This window comes from Osmerus eperlanus, chromosome 8 (genome assembly GCF_963692335.1).
Source record: "Osmerus eperlanus chromosome 8, fOsmEpe2.1, whole genome shotgun sequence".
NCBI lineage: Eukaryota > Metazoa > Chordata > Actinopteri > Osmeriformes > Osmeridae > Osmerus > Osmerus eperlanus.
The window spans coordinates 7,248,368-7,269,918 of NC_085025.1; the positions used below are offsets into that span (position 1 = coordinate 7,248,368).

The following is a 21,551-nucleotide window of genomic DNA, read 5'->3' on the forward strand; positions in this document are numbered from 1 at the left end:
CCTCCGTTTCCAAGTCTGCCTCTCCCTCCTCCAGTCTGTTTCTGACTCTGTTTCCTCTCTCCTCCTCCCTCAGTTTCCTCTTCCTGTCTTTCTTTCTTTCTTTCTCTCTCTCTCTCTCTCTCTCTCTCTCTCTCTCTCTCTCTCTCTCTCTCTCTCTCTCTCTCTCTCTCTCTCTCTCTCTCTCTCTCTCACACACACACACACACTCAAACATGAAGCTGGTCTCCCCCCTCCCTGGTGGCGTATGGGGCTCATGTGCTATGTGATGGGTTTGGCCCAGTGGAGGTCCTGGCAGCAGCACAGTCTCTCTGGGTCCACCACCCACACTTGTTTCTCTTTCCACTGGTCTCCACGGCAACGCTGGGGCTGGTCACAGGCAGCTGCCCCCACGGCCAAGGCTGACTGCATCACACACACACACACACACACACACACACAGTGTCCACGTGCACAGATACACACCCATGGATGGAGCCTTCAGCTCTGCCTAACTCTCCACCTGACACAACCCTGTGCTGCAGCCCCGTGGTGGAGAGAATGTGTGTGTGTGTGTGCACAGTAGGGGTGATGTTCTGAGATTAGCAGTGGACCACAGTAGACCACAGATGCTAGGTCTACCCTCGGTTCTCCAGGAGGGAACCTATATGACTAGGGCCTATCTACAATCCCTTGTGTGTGTGGCACCATGGGAGCTGCAGATTACCCATAAATCCCTCTTCCGTCCGCCCCCCTCACCTCACCAGTCTTTTGGGTGTGAGCTCTGCACGCCATTCGTCTGTTAACAGGACCTGGCCAGGACCGGAGAGCATTCATTTGACTTCTGACCTCTCAGCTTGTAGAGAAGAACCCTCCACTTTCTCTCACACACACGCACGCACGCACGCACACACACACACACACACACACACACACACACACACACACACACACACACACACACACACACACACACACACACACACACACACACACACACACAGTACCCCCAGCCTCTCTCATTTCAAGTAAACACATCTGGCTGGAACAGCCCTCCTCCAGTCTCCACTGGCTCCCGAGGGCTCCGAGCATTGAGGCTTAGAGACCCTTAACACTAACAACAGCTCTGAGTGGAAGACAGCAGAGACACAGGAGAGGAGTCAGGAGAGAGGAGAGAAGAGAGGAGTCATGAGAGAAGAGAGGAGTCAGGAGAGAAGAGAGGAGTCAGGAGAGAGGAGTCAGGAGAGAAGAGAGGAGTCAGGAGAGAGGAGTCAGGAGAGAGGAGAGGAGTCATGAGAGAGGAGTCAGGAGAGAAGAGTCAGGAGAGAAGAGAGGAGTCAGGAGAGAAGAGACAGAAGAAAGGAAACAGGAAAGAGGAGACAGGAAAGAGGAGTCAGGAGAGAAGAGAGGAGTCAGGAGAGAAGAGACAGAAGAAAGGAAACAGGAAAGAGGAGACAGGAAAGAGGAGTCAGGAGAGAAGAGAGGAGTCAGGAGAGAAGAGACAGAAGAAAGGAAACAGGAAAGAGGAGACAGGAAAGAGGGAGTCAGGAGATAGGAGGTGACAGGAACCCTGGTCCTGAGACTAAGCCTCTAGGGACATGTGACAATCAAACAACTGTGAAAAGCTGCTAACTGCAGTCCAAACAAAGGGAGTCAGGTGGGTGAGTGGTTAGGGAATCGGGCTAGTAATCCAAAGGTTGCCAGTTCGTGCCAAATGACTTTGTGAGTAGGGTGCAAGGCACTTCACCCTACTTGCCTCGGGGGGAATGTCCCTGTACTTACTGTATGTCGCTCTGGATACGAGCGTCTGCTAAATGACTAAATGTAAATGTAAACAAGAGGGACCATGTCACAGAGGTCACAGCCATGGAGATGACCCCTGGCCAACGCACACACATGTGCATGCACATACAAAGAAAACAGCATTCCTGCTCCAGTTTCTAGTCTTGCTGGGTATACTGTACAGTGCAGAGCATAATGATGTGGTATAGTTCTCCTGAAAACCAAGTCATAACTGCTCTGATAAATCACAGCAAACCTGAACTGAGAAGTAGCTACCGACCACTAACATCCCACACACCCAGATCTCCATAGAAACACAGAACTCTCTATATAAACACAGGTCCCTCTATTCTGCAGACACCCAGCAACCAGTGGAACCTAATTCAGCATGCTTACCAGCTGTGTGTGATGTTACTCACCTCGTTAGACTGGATGTCTAGTCTGGTAACAGCATATCCACCGAGAAGTATTCAGAGTCTCACACACACACACAGACGGTCCCTAACAAAGTTGATAACGCGACACACACACACTCAAAGATGCACGCACTCTCTTGCGGCCAGTAGGTAAGCACAGCTCTATAGAAGGAGAGATCGGAGAGTGTGTGTGTGTTGGAGCAGGACGCCAGTGGTGTGGTGGGGCAGCAGAGAAAAGGCATGTTGTGCCTGGAGAACAATCCCAGCGTTTCAGCGCCCCCCCCCCCCCCCCCCCAGACCCTACTCTGGCCCCCACCACTGTAACGACCAGCCCTGGAATGTAGGCTCTGATCTGAGAGAGAGAACGAGAGAGAGAGGCAGAGAGGGAAGGGTGAGGAAGAGCGAGCGAGCCAAAAGAGGATGGATTGTAAGACAGAGGAAGCACAGAGATGCGTGTGCATACATACGGACACACACACATACACACACAACCATTGACCACTGGAAAGATGGAGGGGGGACCTAATTCCATTTCTAAGAGGGGAACTTTACACCCCCCCTCCCCCTAACCCCCCGCCCCCCTCCAGGGCCCTCAGACATTTCCTGAAGAGGTCCAAGGGAGGAGGGAGGGAGTGAGGGATCTTTGTCCTCCTCTCTTCCTCTGGTGGACGTGTGCTAGCAGCCCCCGAAGACAAGCCAACTGTTCCTCTGAACAATACACTTCAGTCATCCCTTTATCCTCTCTCTCTCTCTCTCTCTCTCTCTCTCATCTCTCTCTCTCTCTCTCTCTCTCTCTCTCTGTCTCTCTCTCTCTCTCTCTCTCTCTGTCAGTCCATTTATCTCTCTCCCAGACAGGAAGCAGAGTTGTGGTGGCTGTGGGGGCACCTCGAGGGTTAACAAGCACATCAGTGTGCCGAGGCCATGGGGCGGCCCACTCATCCACATCAAACGTGCAGAGCCAGACTGTGGTCCAGACCCGGGGCTGGAGACCACACAGTGATACCAGACCCATCACTACCACCACCCGGAAACCCAGTCCAGAGGGGAAGCTCTGTTAGCGTGCAAAAAAGTGTAGAAGTGTGTGTGCATGACTGTGTGTTTGTGTGTGTGTGTACTAACACATGCTGTCACAGATCATGCCACTGTTGGAGGAAATGTAAAATGAATATGATGAACCGGAAGTGCCGAATGTTAACATCCTGAAGGTGGAGTGTGAAGGCTGGGCCAGGGGAAGCATGGATAGATAAAGTAAATATGTTGAAATATTAGGATTTAAATGGCATTGCTGCATAAAAAGAGTGTGTGTGTGTTTATGTGTGTGTGTGTACATAGTTTTGAGAGATTACGGAGCAGGAAGCCCATCTGGACCTGGTTCTGGTCCAAAACCCTTGACCTACATCAACACACACACACGCACACACATGCACACACACACTCACACACACAGCGTATTCCTAAGCCCCCGCACACACATCACCAGAACCATGGATGTACATCACTTCTGGGCTCAACACAGCAGAACAGGGCTCTCTCTCCCTACGGACCACTGGGCCAGGTCCAAAACAACTTTTAACATCCTCCCAACATCCTAACCCTCCACATGCTGTATCCTCCCTGAGAGGAGCGCACACACACACACACACACACAATAACACACACCAGCACACACTAACCCAAACATGTACACCCTGGTGTGAGGTAACATTTAGAGGACCATGGTCTGGTCTGAGCCAAGTCACATCTTCGTCATCTTTGGTCATCTTTGGTCAACTGGGTTGATCTGAGGCCTGTCTCAGATCAACTGGTCTCTGATTAGACTGACAGCTGAAGTAAGCGTGGCAGTAATGGGTGACCACTGCAGCGTGATCCTTCTCTACGTGGACCACCAGGGATGACCCCAGATGGTCGCCTCTTTTAGACAGGAAAGAGTGCCTCAGCCTGGGCATGAGCCTCTGTCTCATCCTCCCTGGGCCAGCGATTATCCTGGTCCCACCCATGCTGATTGCTATGACCCAGCTCTGGGGATAGAGAGGGAGAGGAATGCAGGCATGCTGGGGGAGGGCATGCCTTAGTTTGGCTGAGAAGAACAGCGACAGAGAGGGAGGGAGAAAAGGAGAAAGAGACAGAGAGAGACAGAGGAGGAAGAGAAAGAGAGAGTGGAGGAAGGATGGATGGAGAGGGGAAGGGAAGAAGGGTGGGAGAGAAACAGAGAGACAGAGATGGAGTTGGACAGGAATAGGGAAAAGAGAAAGTGATGCTGATGTTACTTAAGGATGTTTAATTAGGTAAGTATCATCGCTGCCATATGAGCTGGACAAGAACATGGTGTCTGTATGAGGACACGGTCATGGTCAAAAACAATATGAGCTGAATGCACCACAAAGGAACAGGCAGGCAGAGTGATTCACTGGCCCGCCCTCGCACACATATCCAGTCAAAGATAAGACAAGTTGTAACAAACAACAGTCGTATCACATTCAAGGTTACAACGGAGACACAACAAAGATGGCCGCTCTCCTGTGAAGCTTCCTGTTTGAGTCGTTGAGGTCACTGAGACAGTCAGGGGTGAGGGGTCAGAGGTGAAGGGACAAGCGGTCAGGGGTGGAGGCTCATAGGTCAGAGCTCAAAGGAGAAGGGATGAGGGGTCAAGGGTTAAGAAGTATTTGTGTGTGTGTGTGTGTGTGTGTGTGTGTGGGTATGTATGATGTACTTACGTTGCAGTTTGAGGACTGGTTTAGATTGAGACTGGATCCGTCAGTCCACTCTGCAGTGTCAGCACTGCTGGACTGTCTGCTCTGGCTCTCATACTCCTTCAGCTACACGCACGGAGAACAAGAGTTAAGACAGAGGTCGTCCTCCTGGTACACTGGGGACAAGGTCGCTGCCTCCACACGCACACACACAGACACACACAGTCCACACATAGATTGACACACACACATACACACACACTCACACATCACTCTTCAATGCCCACACTCATTACAAGTGCACGCAGGGTAATCGAGCACATTTGCATACACAGAGTAAAACACACAACATGTTTTACATTGAACTCCAACAACAGACATAAACACAGGCCTACAAACATGGCCACCACCAACACATCACGAGTACCAGTCCACAAACACAACTGTCCACAGAGGCTGCCCATTGATTGTGGAGTCTGATTGGTTTGTTTGAGTGTCAATCACAGAGAAAGAGGGTTGATACCCAATAGTAGGCCAGAGAATTGGAAACAGGGGGCAGGAGAATAAATGTCTGCCTTGTGGAGAGCAACCTGGTGGTAGAGAACTGCAAACCAGTCAGACATGCTCTCCCACTGGAGGAGAAAAGGGGGAGGAGAGGGAGGGGAGGGACGGTAGGAAATAAATAATAGGATAACAGAGCACGAAAAGGATATAAAAAAAGAGGGAAGGAGGAGAAACGTACGATAATGAAAAACCGAAACAAATGAAAAACCAGTCACCATCTCAGGCAACAAACCCCCAGTGCATCACTCTCACCACACCAGCAGGGGGAGCTACTGAGCTACCATTTCTATCTACAGTATGTCCTGCAGCATGAACACATCCACATCCAACCGCACACACACCAACTATGAACCCCAGAAACCCCAGTATGCCACAAGAGCCTGAGCCAAGAGGCTTGGGCTGAACGTGTGTGTGTGTGTGTGTAATGGGGATAGTACATGATTATCATGTATGTGCCAGGTACATGTTAGTAGGTGTGAGTCGTTTTAGTAAGAGCTCCATCCCTGAGAGATGGAGCAGGAGGGTGGGGCGTGCTGGAGGCAGGCTGGGCCCAGGAGAGCCAGGCTGGGCCCGGGAGAGGCAGGCTGGGCCCCCGGGAGAGCCAGGCTGGGCCCAGGAGAGGCAGGCTGGGCCCAGGAGAGGCAGGCTGGGCCCAGGAGAGGCAGGCTGGGCCCAGGAGAGGCAGGCTGGGCCCGGGAGAGAGGACTGGTTCCTACCCTGGCCAGAGCCTCCTCCACCGTGATCATCTTCTCCTTCACCATCATCATCAGCTGGATACGCTCTTCATCACTCATGGTGATCTCACTGGCCACGTAGCCAATGTCCTCTCCTGCCAGGGTCAAAGGGTAAAGGTCGAAGTGAGGAAGGGGGCAAGTAGAGGAGCAGGATTTCATGTCTCAGTATTTCAAAGTTCCCTCTGTGGGGATATGGGAGGTAGATCGAGATGGTGAAGACATAGGGTAAACAAACAGAAGGATGACAGAATCAGTACTGAACCTTTCGACATCTGCCTCACGACTCCCTTCTGAGACTTCCGGAAGTTCTGCCAGAAGGATTTGTTCTTCTTCTTGTTATCCCATTTACCTGCGAGTCAGGAGAGAGAGTGGGTGTTTATGTAGAACCCTGACTGTGGAGTTAGGGCATCTGATAAAGACACAATGGGATCCTTCGGTCAGCCTTTAAGGCCATTCGGTGTGTGTCTGTGTGTGTGTGTGTGTCTGTGTGTGTGTGTGTCTCTGTGTGTGTGTGTCTCTGTGTGTGTGTGCGTAAGCCAGATCTCACACTCGTGAATTTCTAATACACATTAGACAGAGACTTGCCAGTGGGAAGGAATGCTGATCCTCACCCCTAGTTTCCTACTAAAGTGTCTATCTTTGTCCCTGGGTCACCCACAGTTCACATGCACTGCCATGGATGTGGAATGTGTGTCTGTTGAATCTTTGTACAGTGGAGTCTTATTGGTATGAATGTGACTGTGTTGTGTGTGTGTGATGTTTATGCGCGCCTCTATCCCAGTGTGTGTGTGTATGCGTGTGTGTGTAGATGACACTAACCTCCAGAGGCGTCCTCTGAGCTGGACTTGTGCAGAGACATCCTGGAAGAAGAACACAGGAGAACATTAACATCCCACAAACACACCGCAAACACACCACAAAAATACACAAGTTCATATCAAACATACCCTACTCCCTCCAACACCAACATCCCCACCATCGAACACATTCTCATCTCCATCATTGTCAAACCTCCATTTCCACACACTGAAGGATAAGTGAGGACAGGCATTTTACAAACTACATTAAATAATGTGTTTGAGAAGGGAACGGTTGTATTGGCTGTGGTATGTGTTGACCACTAGGGGGCAGTGGTGAAACACGGTAGAAGGGGAAGACAGGCTCCCGAGGATCAGGGGGAAAAGAGGAGGTGAGGAACGAGGAGGTGAGGAGAGGAGACGTGAGAGGACACGAGGAGAGGTGAGAGGATACGAGGAGAGCTGAGAGGAGGTGTGGAGAGGAGATGAGACAGGAGGTGAGGTGAGGAGGTGAGATGAGGTGAGGAAAGGAAATGAGAAAGGTGGCGAGGAGAGAGGGATTGACATGAGAGGAGGGCCAGATAGGGGTGAGAGAATTAAAGAAGAGTGGGTAGAGGAGAGATTTCTAAGAGAGCCGAGGCTGATGAAGATATGAGGATAGGATGAGTGTTGGCAGGGAAAAGGAGAGGAGCAAACGATGGGAGAGAGAAAGCCAGAGAGTAGAAACCACAGGGCAGACTCAGCCTGTTTGTGTTTCCACTTCCCTTCTGAAGATAGACAGTCACGAGGAGAGAGAGTGAGAGAGAGAGAGAGAGAGAGAGAGAGTGAGAGAGAGTGAGAGAGAGAGAGAGAGAGAGAGAGAGAGAGAGAGAGAGAGAGAGAGGGGGAGAGAGAGAGAGAGATCGCTGAGGAGAGGACATGGAAAATAACTGGATTGAGAAGCTGATGAAGTTTGCAAAACATTTTGCCTATTCCAGACGCAAATAAATGTTCCAGTCGGAGCACAGAGACACTGTCATTCAGCAAGCCCACCTCCCATTCCCTCTCTCCTCTCTCTCCTCTCGCAACCTCTCTCGTCCCTGTCTCCTGGGATGGTGAGCCAGTGAGGAGTAAACAGGCATGACCTCCTGTAGTTCAGACAGAGCAGTGTCTCGGTCACGTCTGGTTTTCACTGTCGACTTTTGGAGTGGTTTTCTACGGCAGCGTGTGTTACGTTCATATGTTACGTTAATCAAGGAATTCATCGAGACCTGACATCACACACTCCATGTGGGGGAGATATAGACCTGCCCTCCCTGCTAAAGGCATCACAGACACACACACACACATACCACACACACACACACACATAGCAAGGTGCATAGTGTCCATGCTTCACATTCCTGTCATAGACAAGCTGGCTGAGGTGTGTAGAGGTGGAGCACAAGAACCATGCCACATCTGTCTCAGCCTCCTTCACTCTGTGTGTGTGTGTGTGTGCGTGTGCGTGTGTGTGTAATGGCATGACGGCCCTCTTGGTGCTATGGGAAAGTTTACCGCCGCTTAAAGCCTGGCTGCCATGGCAACCTAATGAGATGCTAATTGAATGGAGGCATGTATGCTTGGCCCCTCCACCTTCCTATCTTCCTCTTATGTCTGTCTCTTTCTCTCTATCTCTCCTTCTATTATCCTATCCCCCTCCTTTTCTCCCTCCGTCCATTCCCCTCTATCCCTTCTCTTTCTTCCTTGCTCTCTGCCTCCCTCTCTTTCATTTACTCACTCTCCTCTTCTCTGCATCCCTCTCTCATATCCTGTCTCGGCTGCTATGCAGTGGGAGAGCCGGGGCCGGGGCTAATGCTAATAAGAAGGGGTGAGTAGTAGAGGAGCTTTCTGCAAGAGGTCTGCTCCACGCTCTATAAATTAACCTCTCTCTCTCTCTCTCTCTCTCTCTCTCTCTCTCTCTCTCTCTCTCTCTCTCTCTCTCTCTCTCTCTCTCTCTCTCTCTCTCTCTCTCTCTCTCTCTCTCTCTCTCTCTCTCTCTCTCTCTCTCTCTCTCTCTCTCTCTCTCTCTCACACACACACACACACACACACACACACACACACACACACACACACACACACACACACCACACACACACACACACACACACACACACACACACACACACACACACTCACACTCTTTAGTCAAGGAGTAGTGAATGCCGCTCTCCCCCAGGCTGTCAGTGCATGTCTTTGTATGGCTTCTTTAATTGGTTTAAATCTCGGCATGCTTCTCTACTTCAATCCTCAACAGTCATAAGTTCATAGAACTACGCTGGACTACTTATGAATCATGAGACCAGGAAGGCAGTGACCTGGGTACTAATGCTGTGTACACACACACACCTCAGCTTAATAGTCCAGTGTGGAGGCTAGAAGTAGTGTGTGGTACCGTTGTGGGGCACACAGAGAAAGAGAAACCTGGCAGTGAATCTGTAAGCAGCAGAGCAAATCAGTGAGGAGGTATCCAGTGCTCTGATTGGTGGTTTGTATATTAACCGAGTGGGTGTGGAAATGTGAGCATCTGTTGTCACTTCGTCATGGAGGGAATGCTGATGATGAAATGTATATATGGATACATGTACACGTGTGTGTGTTTTTATATGTACGTTTATGTGTGTTGTATTGTGTCTTTCATGTGTGTGCGTGTGTGTTTACGAGCCAGCCACCTGCAGCGGGCAGGACTCAGCGTTCCTGCCGGACAATGTGTTGGGTTGCCCGGTAGAGCTCAGACAGGAAGAGCAAGGAAACGACCCTGACAGGGGTCACAGTAGAGGTCAGAGGTCACGGGGATATCCTCCATGACTGGAGGGGGTGGAGAGCACACTAGAGGGTAGTCAAGAGACTGGACAGGACATGCTCAAGTATATGTTCACACGCCTCGCACACACAGACGCGCGCGCACACATGAGCGCACACACACACACCATCATAAACACAAGGTCTCCGCCTTGTTCCATGAGGGACAGGACACCTTTCCTCTGGTGAGTACAGTTATCTTGCTGCTACGCTTGTGTTCCTCCAACATGACTGTGTTGCTACAACAACCATCCATCTGCAGACACCTTTGTCATGACGTCACCATCAGCAGAACTTTGAAAACAAGCCAACAAACGCAGGTCAAACCTCTGAAAGCCCTTCAAAGAGAAGGTTTATAGATCGTTGACAGTTGGCCAACCAAGGCTTATCCCAGAGTTATTCTTCAACAAAAGTATGTCACCTCTGTTGTCCTTTCTGGCCAATAAAGACTAGTCTTTTCTCTCCACGCCAAAAGTATTGTGTCCACTAATCAATCAACCGTGACCACAGGAAGTTCCATGCTTGCACCTTCCCATTCTGTCCTGCGCTCCGAGCAGTGTTCTGTCATCGCCTCCCTGCAACGCCTCGCATGCCATGCATTATGGGAATGGTGCCTGCTTCCTGTATGGAGAGCTCCGGACGGGCATGGGTGGCATGGCCCAGGGGGTTCTGGGTAATGTCTTGTGAGGCCATTGTCTTCCAGTGTGAGGTGGTGATGGGTAGGCCGATAAAGGGGGGGGGGGGGTGGAAAGAGGGAGAAAGACAGAGAGAGAGAAAGGGGGAGAGGGCCAGTCTGTCTACCCATGATAGATGGCTGCACCAGACAACCGCTGAGCTAGGGAGCAGAGAGAATGAGGGATGTAGCATGTTGGTAAAGAATAAAAAGGAAAAAGAAGGGAAGCAATGAAAGTATAGGCGGGGGGAAAATGAAAGGAAAGAGCAGAGGCCGTGAAAAGGGGGTCAGAAGGAGAGCTGGAAGAGGAGGGGTGAGGGAGGGGCCGTGTGGGTGACAGAGAGGGAGAGGGCCGAAATGGGACACCGCCTGCCTTGGGGTGTGGGGCTCCATGGGATTTAGCGAAACGTCAGCACGGTGGCAGGGAGAGAAGGGGCAGAGAGACAGAGAGAGAAGAAGAGGGAGACAGGAAGTGTCAGGGTGAAAGAAGGGTGAAGCCAGGCCTCCCTGTCAATAAAAACCCTCCGGAATGAACCTGCTCCCTCCCTCCCCCAATATAGGGGGGCTGCATGGGGGAGTAAAGATGTGCAAATACCGAGAGAGAGAGAGAGAGAGAGAGAGAGAGAGAGAGAGAAAGAGAGAGAGAGAGAGAGAGAAAGAGAGAGAGAGAGCGAGCGAGAGATCCCTGGAAACAAAGGAGGCCCCCTCTCATTCTGAGAGGCTTCTGGGGCCTCCTCCTCCCTGCTCCTTCATCTGGTTCCTATCACCCCGGGCTCGTGTTCCTCCGCTGTGAGGAGCCGGGGAGCACGGATCACGTCTGTGGTATGTGTTCCCTCACACACACACATGGGGCTCAGCCCCCCCCCCCCCGGGAACACGTCTAAATCCCAGAGGTGGCTGGTGACACGGCGTGGTGTCTACAGTACTGTAGGGTGTTTGTTGCCCTCCTGTAGAGTGTTTGCACCCATCCCCCACCCCCCTCCAACGCCACGGGCCAGGACGCTGGTATGTCACTGGGTCTCTGCAGTGATGTCAGTCTGGGGCAGTCTTGTGACTAATGGTCATGTCCCCAGAGAAGAGTGTGTCACTGACTGGGCCATTGTGGTCTGAGAGGTGGACATTTGTTGGTCCTTCACACACACAAATCCAGCAGGACAGCCCCACCCATGTCCTGCTCAATGGACCGGGACTCAAAGACACCAGGTCGACCCTCCCTCCTTCCCTATCCTCTCTCTGTCTCTCTCTCTGTCTCTCTCTGTCTCTCTCTGTCTCTCTCTGTCTCTCTCTGTCTCTCTCTCTCTCTCTCTCTCTCATTCATTCATTCTCTATGACTCTTCAGTTCCTCCCTTCCTTTCCTCTCCCCCCTCTCCCCTCTCCTACTTTCCCCTCCTCTTCTCTCCTCACCCCTCTCTCCCCTTCCCTCCCCCCAGTGCACACAATGGCAGGAAGGAAGCCTGGAGGACCACCTGCAGAGGGAGGGGCACACAGAGGGACGTGACAGATATCCAGGTCCAGGCTTGAGCCAGGCTGTGTGTGCGTGTGTGTGTGTGGTTGTGTGTGTGTGTGTGTGGTTGTGTGTGTGTGTGTGTGTGTGGTTGTGTGGGCATGTGAGTGTCCTTCAACACTGATGACTGTCTATGTAAGCATGTCAGTGATGAAGGAGAGATGATGCATGTGACTGTACATCATGCTCAAGTGATTACGGGATGTAAGTGTGCGTGTGTGTCGTGTTGTGTGTGTCTGTGGCCATGTCTGTGTGTGCGTCCGGATGCTCGCACGTGTGTGTGTCCTCATAAGCAGAGAGAGAGTGAGGGAGAGAGAGAAGAGACATGGACGGAGAGGTTCTTACTTTCTCTCTGTCTCTGGAGTGGACATCTCACTGCTGAAGCCCAGAGACTCCTGTGGACAGAAACGGTACTGCGATCAGGCATGCACGGAAAGCTTCTGATGTCGACACGTCGAACATTCAGACAACGTGAATACCACATGTCTCTGTAAAGCTCTAATCACTTAGATGTAAGACCATGCTCTAGTCTCTGGAGGGAGGCCAGTAAGGAGTGTGTACCGTATTGTACGGAAAATAAGCCGCATCGTGTATAAGTGAGTACAAGCTGCGGCTTATTTTCCGTAAAATAAGGTTATGCTGATGTCACCACATTCTACCTCTCGGGTTTAGAGACAGTGTGGATTGTTCTGAGCTTACCTGGATCTCTGAGCGGAGCTGTAGGGAGGTGGAACTGGAGTCTACTTTGTCCTGTTAAAGAGAGGGAAAAGAGGAGAGGGGGATGGAGAGGAGGAGGGGAGGAAAAGGAGGGAGAGGTTAGATGAATGGAGAACAGACACTCGCTGGTTAACCAGACTCTAGGCTTCCGAAATAAACCGATGACAAATCACAGCATTGTAAAACACCGAAGCTCTGTTCCCAGCACTGCACCACGATGAAAAGATAGAGATGTTGGAGCATCAAGAACAAGGGGAGAAAAGGAGGGGTGACCCCGCAGGAGTGTTCACGTGTCCCGACCTGTACGTCAACACAAAAACAATCACACACGTGTGAACAGGCACACGCCTAAAACACACCCCATCTGAACAGCTGAAAACCTCACCCCTCACCTGAGCTATTCACAAACCTGCCAAACCTGTTGGTTCAGTCACCTATAGGGCACAGAGAGTGTGTGTGTGTGTGTGTGCCTGTCAGTCTGCATGTGTGTTTGAGTCCATCAGTCTGTGTGTGTAAGTGTGTGTGTGTGTGTGTGTGGTATTACCTACTTCAACACTAGATGTAGTTTGAACAACTCAACAAACAAAGCAATGGCCAGCCAGTCAGCATAGTGGGTGTCTTTCTTAGCTAGCTGGCTCCGCCCTCGTACGACAGGTCTGTCAAAGAGAAGGAACACCCCCTCTGCTGTTCACCTGCAGGGCCCTATCATCACAGCATCACCACACCTCGAATTACTCTCTCATCAATCACGACCAACATCAAGAAATCTACTCTGTCTAAAAATGATGAGAAGTATGAATTCAAGTCTGACTAGAAATATGGGTTTGAGTGTAGATCGCAGCCATGATATACATGAATTGACTATGGAGGAAAACAGTGGGGATGGTGGTGTGTCCCTGACTTGACGTGTGTGTTTGGGTGTGAGACCTCCCTGGCCCTAGACAAGTTCTTGTTGCTGTTCTCCTGCCCTGAGCCCCATCACTCAGGTCTGTTTACCCTGTCAGTGAGGTAGATTAGCAGTAGCATAATGTCTAAAACAGCTGCTGTTATTATGGCCTATCCAGACATTACTGACACACACACACTTTCGACTGAGAAGGAGGGGGAGGGAGGGAGGGAAAGAAAGAGAGAGTGAGGGAGAGAGAAAGAAATACAGAGACAGTGCAAGTAATAGAGAGAGACAGATAACCAGATAAACCAATTGGAACAACTCTCGCTGCCAAGTTAAGCCTGCTGAAGGGATGGACGGCAGACCTACAGTCCTTTATGGAAGACATGGGTTTATTTTGCAATCCAGAACCAACTGATTGTTAGCCTTTGGCTGTACATTTGCATTTTAACATAACTATCCACACATTAACCTGTAATAACTAGTATCACCAAAACATGAGACTATATAGTACAGTAGCCTGCTGTATAAAAAGTGTATTCAAAGATGTTTGCACTGGATTAAATGTTAATTGTTCTGTAACCTTTAGCAAGCCATTTTTCTGAGTGTTAAAATGTTGAAATGAAAACGTGAAGGCTGTGTGGCTTCAGTCCCCGTCTCATATTAATCCCTTTTATATTGAAACTCCCAGTAGAACAACAGCAGTAACCTCCCCATCACCTCCACAGTGGAATGTGTTACTGTAGTGAAGATAAGAAGCTAATGCTAGCAAGCTAACTGTGTTTCTGAGTACCTCAGCACCTGTTTGAGTGTTCTAGGGAAGATTCACTACATGGGAACTGCTCTTCATTCACATGAGTGCACAGTTCAGAGAACAAGTGTGCTGCCATTACACAGCCTTGAGTAAAACCAATTCACACCGAAATACACCAGCTTCCTCGTCATACTTTCAGCCTAAATCAGCTGTTGACATTCTGGTTCTGAAATGGTCTTCCTAATCTGTACAATCACATTTCCCCCTGTGTATCTATTTTACCATTTGCTACTTTAATAATGTCAGATGATAGCCCAATAATAATTTAAAAAAAGTTCACTGGATAAAAATAAGACAATATTATCCAAGGTAGTTCATTTGGAAATTCAAATGACTCAGTTCCTTTGCCTTGCTCTCTGTGGGAGGCTGATGAGGGTTGACAGTCAGTCAGTCCTGGCCTCCCAGCTCTACCCACACATGATTAGTCCAGCTGGGACTTCATGTAATGCCTCTTCATGCCAGAAGCTTTCTATGTCTTTCCTAATCACAGAGGTCATGATTCCACTCATGCATCTGCAGTACTGGACTGGGGTATGGGTGAGTAACACTGACTCTGATTGGGAAATCAAAGGTCGTCCAAAACACCCTGGACGACCTTTGACTTAACAGAAGGAAATCCCAGTGAGCATGAAGGCAGACAATCAAAGGAAGAGCTGGTGTTGGATCGTTTTTCCTACCAATGAAATCCAGTAACTGAATGACTAGACATCAGGAAGGGAAGTGAGTAGCAACTTCCTCTAAAGTGGAGGGAGACATGAAGGGAGATTTTCTGTGTGTGTGAGCATTACCATTGTGTAATGAGCATTACCATTGTGTAATGAGCATTACCATTGTGTAATGCGCATTACCATTGTGTAATGTGCATTACCATTTCCCAAATGTTATCAGGAAACAAGGAAACAGATGAGAACAACTGGCAATGGGAATAGCTGGAGAGACTTCATCAGAGCTGTCAGAACCCATTTACAGAGATTTATTACTTTGGGTTACTTAGGTGAAGCCATGGTCCTGACCAAGTCCAACGCCTTCAAATGAGTCAACATCTAACACTGTGGTTCCCTACAGGAGATAATCTGACTGTGTACCAGTGCTTCTGCCTAGCCTTTGCTAGCCAGTAGCAGCCTAGGCCTGTCTTCTGGCCTGTCTCTGCCTGTATCTGTCTGTCTGTCTGTCTGCCTGCCTGCCTGCTTGCCTGTCTGTTAGAACACTTATAGAAGTGGACAGTCCGGATGTCAGTTCTTCCGAGTGTAAATCAGGAGAGTCAGCAGAAGAGGCCAGGGGGATAAGGGACTTCCGTAAGCCAGGGAACAGGTAGAGGCCCAAGGATGTAAAACTGTTCACATGGAGGCCCGGACAGGGCTGTGTGCTGCACGGACAGTGACAGACACAGCTCTCACTGGCTCGGAGCACACCCACACACACACTGTACACATGCAAGTGCAAAAAACTGGGGCACACACACACACTCCAGCTCTGTTCCTGAGGGTGGTGTTTCATGTCCTTTGTTATCAGATCCTCTTTGATGCCCGCTCCAGGGTAAGAGGCTGATATGCCAGTCTTTCCACTGGTGTATATTTACAGGCACCATGCCCACTGACTATATAGCATCTAGTACCCCACTACCTAGCACACACACACACTTCCAGAGTCCAAACAAGACAAGAACACAAAGCAGACCTCTGTTCCACCTCCTCCTCTATTTCAGTCTCTATCTATCTCTCTCTCTCTCCATCCCTGTGAAAGAGGTAGTGAAGTAGAGAAAGAAGAAGGGAAAAGAAGGGGGTCTCAAGGAAAAGCTACTCCACATAAGGGCAGGTAAAGGTGATCCTCTGCCGGCCTTGTGGACTGCTGTGTTGGAGGCATGTCTGCAGGTGCAAGCAGGGAACTCCACAGGCAAGCTGGAAATGAAACTGATCTGTGTGTGTGTATGCAGTGTGTGATGCTGAGATCTCGCTTACACACACTCCCAGGGGGGGAGTGTTCTCCTTTACATGAACTGTTGAAACCTGTCTGAGATGCTGCCCCACTTCTCCTCAAAGGTATGCGAGTGTGTGCGTGTCTTTTGGCGTGCTTGCCTGTGTGTGTCCAGATGGGTACATATTGCGTGTGTGTGCAAGTGTGTCCTTGGTTAGTTCAGGAGGAAAGAGTCATTATTTGTTAGTTAGTATACACTTTGTTAATAGTATAGACACTTCATCTTGGCAATATGGATCTGCTCCAACTGCACTGCTTAGAAACCAAACTGACACTGCTTCTTGACATATGTGGCAAGTCTGTCTGTCATCCCCCCTGCAGAGAAGAGCCAATCAGAGGAGTGAGGCTAATGACAGTCACAATGTCTCCCCTGCAGACAGAGAACATTCTGAACAGTCTGACTAGACTTGCAAACACACAAACACACTTACCACACTAAAGAGAAAAGCCTTCCAGTCTGAATAGTCCTCAGACAGCTAAAATACACCAACACACTACCACAGCACCAACACTACCAATGTACCAAGACACTCCCATTGCCACAGCCCACTCCCTTACATTATCATTGTAGGCCAGTCACCAGCCAGGCAGTGGTGCTGGTGGTGCAGGCCCTAGCCTGATATACACCAATGAGGAAGGGATGGCAGAGTCAGACAAAAGTCAAGGACATTAAAACCACCAGGCTAGAGCAGAAACCGAAAAGCATGCACGCACGAGCACACACACATGCACGCACACGCACACACACATAAAAAAACACACACCATATGTTGGAACCACAGCCTTGGTGTTGGACTTCTTTTGAGCATGTGTGGCATGCTTTGGTTTGAGTAGGTGTGTGGCATGGTGGTGTGTGTGTGTGTGTGTGCGTGCGTGACCGGGACCAACCCAAAGTGACGGTTAAAGGAGAAACAAGAGTGTTCTGCTCAGGCCTGCTGAACGAGCTGATCCTGAAGATACCACACACACACACACACTCAGAAACAGGAGATTCTGGTCTGCAGTTGACTCCACCTCAGTCTAGAGAGACAGCCCTACGCTGCTGCTGCAGACCTATGGGTAACATTTACAAGAAAACACTCTCCGGATTATGACTAACCCCTCCATACACTGTGTGTGTGTGTGTGTGTGTGTGTACAGTGCAAGGAATTCTTAAACCAATAAACCCACATGCACTGTCATACGTTTGTCTTGGTATTCCTTCACAAATTCCTGTCTTATTAGAAATACCAGTGTCAGAGTCCTCATCCAGAACTAAGTCAAATAATAAAAGATAAACTCTGCAGTACACAGAACTTCAGCTAAATATAGTTTCAACCACTCCCAGGATTAGACCTTACATCTCACAATACAAACACACATACCAAACATAAGCCTCCCCTGATAGTCCTGTGTCTTCACTGGCACTGTCAGTCTCAACAAAGACAAAAATCAAGCCTAGAGAAACACACATCCCTCCCTCCTTGTTGTCGCTAGCTAGCGGGCTAGTGTGACCTTGTTGAACTGACCCACTTTTGAGATGAACAAGGGTGCCCCTCACCTGGGTAAATAACTCCAGCTCCTGCCTCTCCTCCCCTCCACAAACAAGCCCAGGCTCGAGTCCTGGAACCCTGCCAACCACGCCAAGCAAGGCCCTCCAGCTGCAGCAATTATGCTAACCTGGTAACATCAGGAGCTGGGGATGAGCTCAACCACACCAGAGGAGTCTAGAAAGGCCTTCCTGTCTCCTCCTGGTTGGTTTATTTACCAGGGATTAAACATGGAAGCTTCCAGACAATAGGGGAGTCTAGGGAGTCTAAGTGGTTACTGAATGTTGTGCAATCACAATAGTCAGGTACACACTTCTTTTGTGGATGACGTGCTATTGTCAAGCCCCTTGGGATATGTAAAATATTTGACATGATAAACTACAGGCTGCTTAAGGACAGACATTCCAACGGGAGATAAATGTGTACATCGTTTCTAAACATGGTGACCTACCATCCAATGGGAAAACTCCAATTGTGTTTACCTCAGTGGAGGACTGGACCTAGCCAGTCCATTCACGACTAGCCTGGAGCGATCCGTGTGCTCTGTCTCTATTACCTGCCTTCCTGGCATCTTTGAGGTTTGTTAACAAAGACAGATAGACAGGCTAACGGACAGACAGACTGGCAATGCAGAAAGGCAGACTGACTGGCATACAGGCTGAAAAACAGACATGCAAACTGTCTGCCAGACTGCTGGACAAAGACAATTACAAACAGATAAAGGCAAACATCCAAGCCAACTGTCAGTGAGACAGAAAGACTGTCAAGAAGAAGGCAGGCAGGCAGGCAGGCAGGCAGGCAGGCAGGCAGGCAGGCAGACAAACAGAACAACAAGCTACTGCAACTATTTAAATATAGGATTAGAGGCTGACGTTGCTAAGAGCAACGAGACTACACCTCCGACAGAGATGAGTCGGAGAGCGAGGGAGACACTTGAGAGAGACTCAATATGAGCTCAAGACGTTCAAAACACTTGAACGAAGTAGTCTCATCACATGCCGTATCTCCAACACATCTGTAGCGTCAACCATAACAACCTCTAGCATATTGACTATTGCTACAATACATGTGTAACCTTTAAAAAACCTACTGTCAATAACATGTTTTAAAGGGAACCTCTATGTGAATGGAGTCCAGAGTGGATCTAGTGGGGCTTAACTGTGCTGGGCCAGACTCGTCCTGCTGACAGTGGAAGCAGCCTAGTCAGCCTGGCTGTATAGGAACGCTAGGCTGCGTGATAAGAGCTAATCCATACGTCTCATTCTCTGTGGGGAAGTTTGTTTAACCCCTTTGTGTCCCCCTCCGCAGGTTTGCCCCCACAGAGCCAACACAGAGGCGGGGGGGGGGGGGGGGGGGCGGGGGGAGGAGCCAGCACAGGTCGACAGGAACGGGGGACGCAGATAGCAATCGCTAAGAGCTTCAGTCAACAGTTGGTTGTAAGGCCAGGGTGGGGTTGGGGGGGCTCCGTTCCAGGGCCCAACTTGTCAACACTTCTAAATACAACAGAAACTGACACGGTTTTAGTCAACGGGGCACTCCCCTCGGGAAAAGTAAGTATTGGTCAAATCACACAAACCCCCCCTGGAGGTTTTTTTTGTATTGTTCTGTTTGTGAAACGGAATGTCTGACAGCAGAAAAAAACGGAAGTGTTCCAAGACACAAGCCAGAAAGGAGAAACAACGGTGGAGAGGAAAAGAAAGCAAAACTGGATCGTTTATGAAATACGTGCTTGGACTTAGTGACCGCGATATGGGTGTAATTGGAGGATCATGGGCTGCGGGGAAGAGAAAGTGAAACAGGACACCAAGTGTGTTGATCCTTTGAAGCTGGACCAATGGGCTTCCTGAGAGGGGACTTTCCAACAGCAGCAGCAGCTTTGTGGTCTAGATCCAGGCCCTCAGCAGTTCCACAGACCAACAGGACCAGGCAGGCTTTCTAACCTACGGCCTCTCACAGTGTAGTCCCAGTCTTCCTATGTCTGCTGTCACGTGTATGTCATCGAACTGGGGTGCAAGGACCAGGCCGAGTCACAGCTACCTTGATCTCTGACCGCCTAGACCTCCATGCCTCAGAGGTGGACAGAGTGACCAGACAGGCCACGGCGATGAGGTGTCTCAGGGAAGGAGAGAAAAGATGAGATGAGAGAAATAAGGAGAAAAAGACAAAAGCGTTGAAATTCAAAAAAGGGATGGAGACGAAGGGGCAGAGAGAGGAGTGGTGGAGGAGAGGCTTGCATGTCCCAGAAGACCCTGATAGCCTGTAGCTATGACGACCGGGCCCTGAAAGGCCATGTCCAAGGGGGTATCGTGGGGGATTTTAAATGCCAGCCCATCAGTCTGGCCTTTGAGCAGGTCCACCTTATCTAACTGTTATTGATCTCTAGAGAGCTTCTGGAAGGGACTGGCAGGCAGCCATTCTTATTGGACACATTTCTTGTGAGACAATCATTATTTTATCTCCCCCCTCTCCTCCGTTCCCCTCCTTTCCTCTCTCTCTCTCTCTCTCTCTCTCTCTCTCTCTCTCTCTCTCTCTCTCTCTCTCTCTCTCTCTCTCTCTCTCTCTCTCTCTCTCTCTCTCTCTCTCTCTCTCTCTCTCTCTCTCTCTCTCTCTCTCTCTCTCTCTCTCTCTCTCTCTCTCTCTCTCTCTCTCTCTCTCTCTCTCTCTCTCTCTCTCTCTCTCTCTCTCTCTCTCTCTCGCCATTCCAGGTTATCATAGCTAACTGGTACTAAGGTATCTGTGACCAAGATCTCCAGAGATGCTCTAGTCTAGACACAAGCCCAGAGGGGAGCATAGTGTCGAGCAAGCTGGCATAAACAACTGACCCAAGGCTGGCTGGAGGATCTCTGCGCTGGGACAGTCTAGAAAACCTGTCTAGAAATCCCATCTTTGAAAAAAGTCATTTTGGCTGTCGTGGATTCAGTTGTTGCATAGCATCATATGATGCATCCCGTATGGGTATGGAGTGTGATGAAAAAAGTTTAACATTTGACTGTACAAGCATATAGTTATGTGTGTGTGCGTGTTTTACGTGAGAGTTCTGAGCATAGATATAATCTGATCTCTGTCCCATCCTCCTCTTCCTTTTTTCCTGAACATCACTCTGTGCAGTCAACATTTTCCCACCAACCTCTCGTTCTAGTTCTCTCTCTTCTCTAAGCTGTGGGAGAGGGGCAGCTGCAGGCTCTTATAAGCTACTCTTCTTTCCTTTTCCTTGTTCGATGTCCCATGTCCTCTTCACGCATCTTTGATACCCCCCAGTCCCAACCTTAGTCCCGGTCACAACTCTAGCCTGGGTCTAAACTCCAGTCCAGCCCCAGGCATTAGCCACATCCCTGGGTCCCTAGCCTCTACTAGCTCTAGGCTCCTGGCCAAAGGCCTCCAGCCCCCTAGCCAGCCCCCTGCAGGCAGACTTCCCCAGCCAGTAAATCCAGTCCTGATTGCTTCCCCCTTCCTCCACTTTATCTGCCCAGGATGGAACCCCTCCAACCCTCACATACTGTACACACACACACACAGAGATGACCCACTTCAGTCCACACACACACACACACACACACACACACACACACACACACACACACACACACACACCTACACACTCCACTCTAACATCACCTTTACTCTTATCTTCCATCTTCATGCCTTTCATCACATAAGAGTATCTAATTG

General features: G+C 49.8%; 1 protein-coding gene across 1 annotated transcript in view; it reads right to left on the bottom strand.

Annotated features, from left to right (window-relative positions):
- The window catches only part of sash1a (SAM and SH3 domain containing 1a), a 151,315-nt gene that overhangs the window by 17,085 nt on the left and 112,679 nt on the right, over window positions 1-21,551 (bottom strand). The window contains 6 exon segments of the mRNA XM_062466975.1: window positions 4,889-4,990; window positions 6,145-6,257; window positions 6,425-6,511; window positions 6,982-7,022; window positions 12,305-12,354; window positions 12,659-12,709. Of these exon segments, the coding sequence (XP_062322959.1) occupies window positions 4,889-4,990; window positions 6,145-6,257; window positions 6,425-6,511; window positions 6,982-7,022; window positions 12,305-12,354; window positions 12,659-12,709 (444 nt within the window).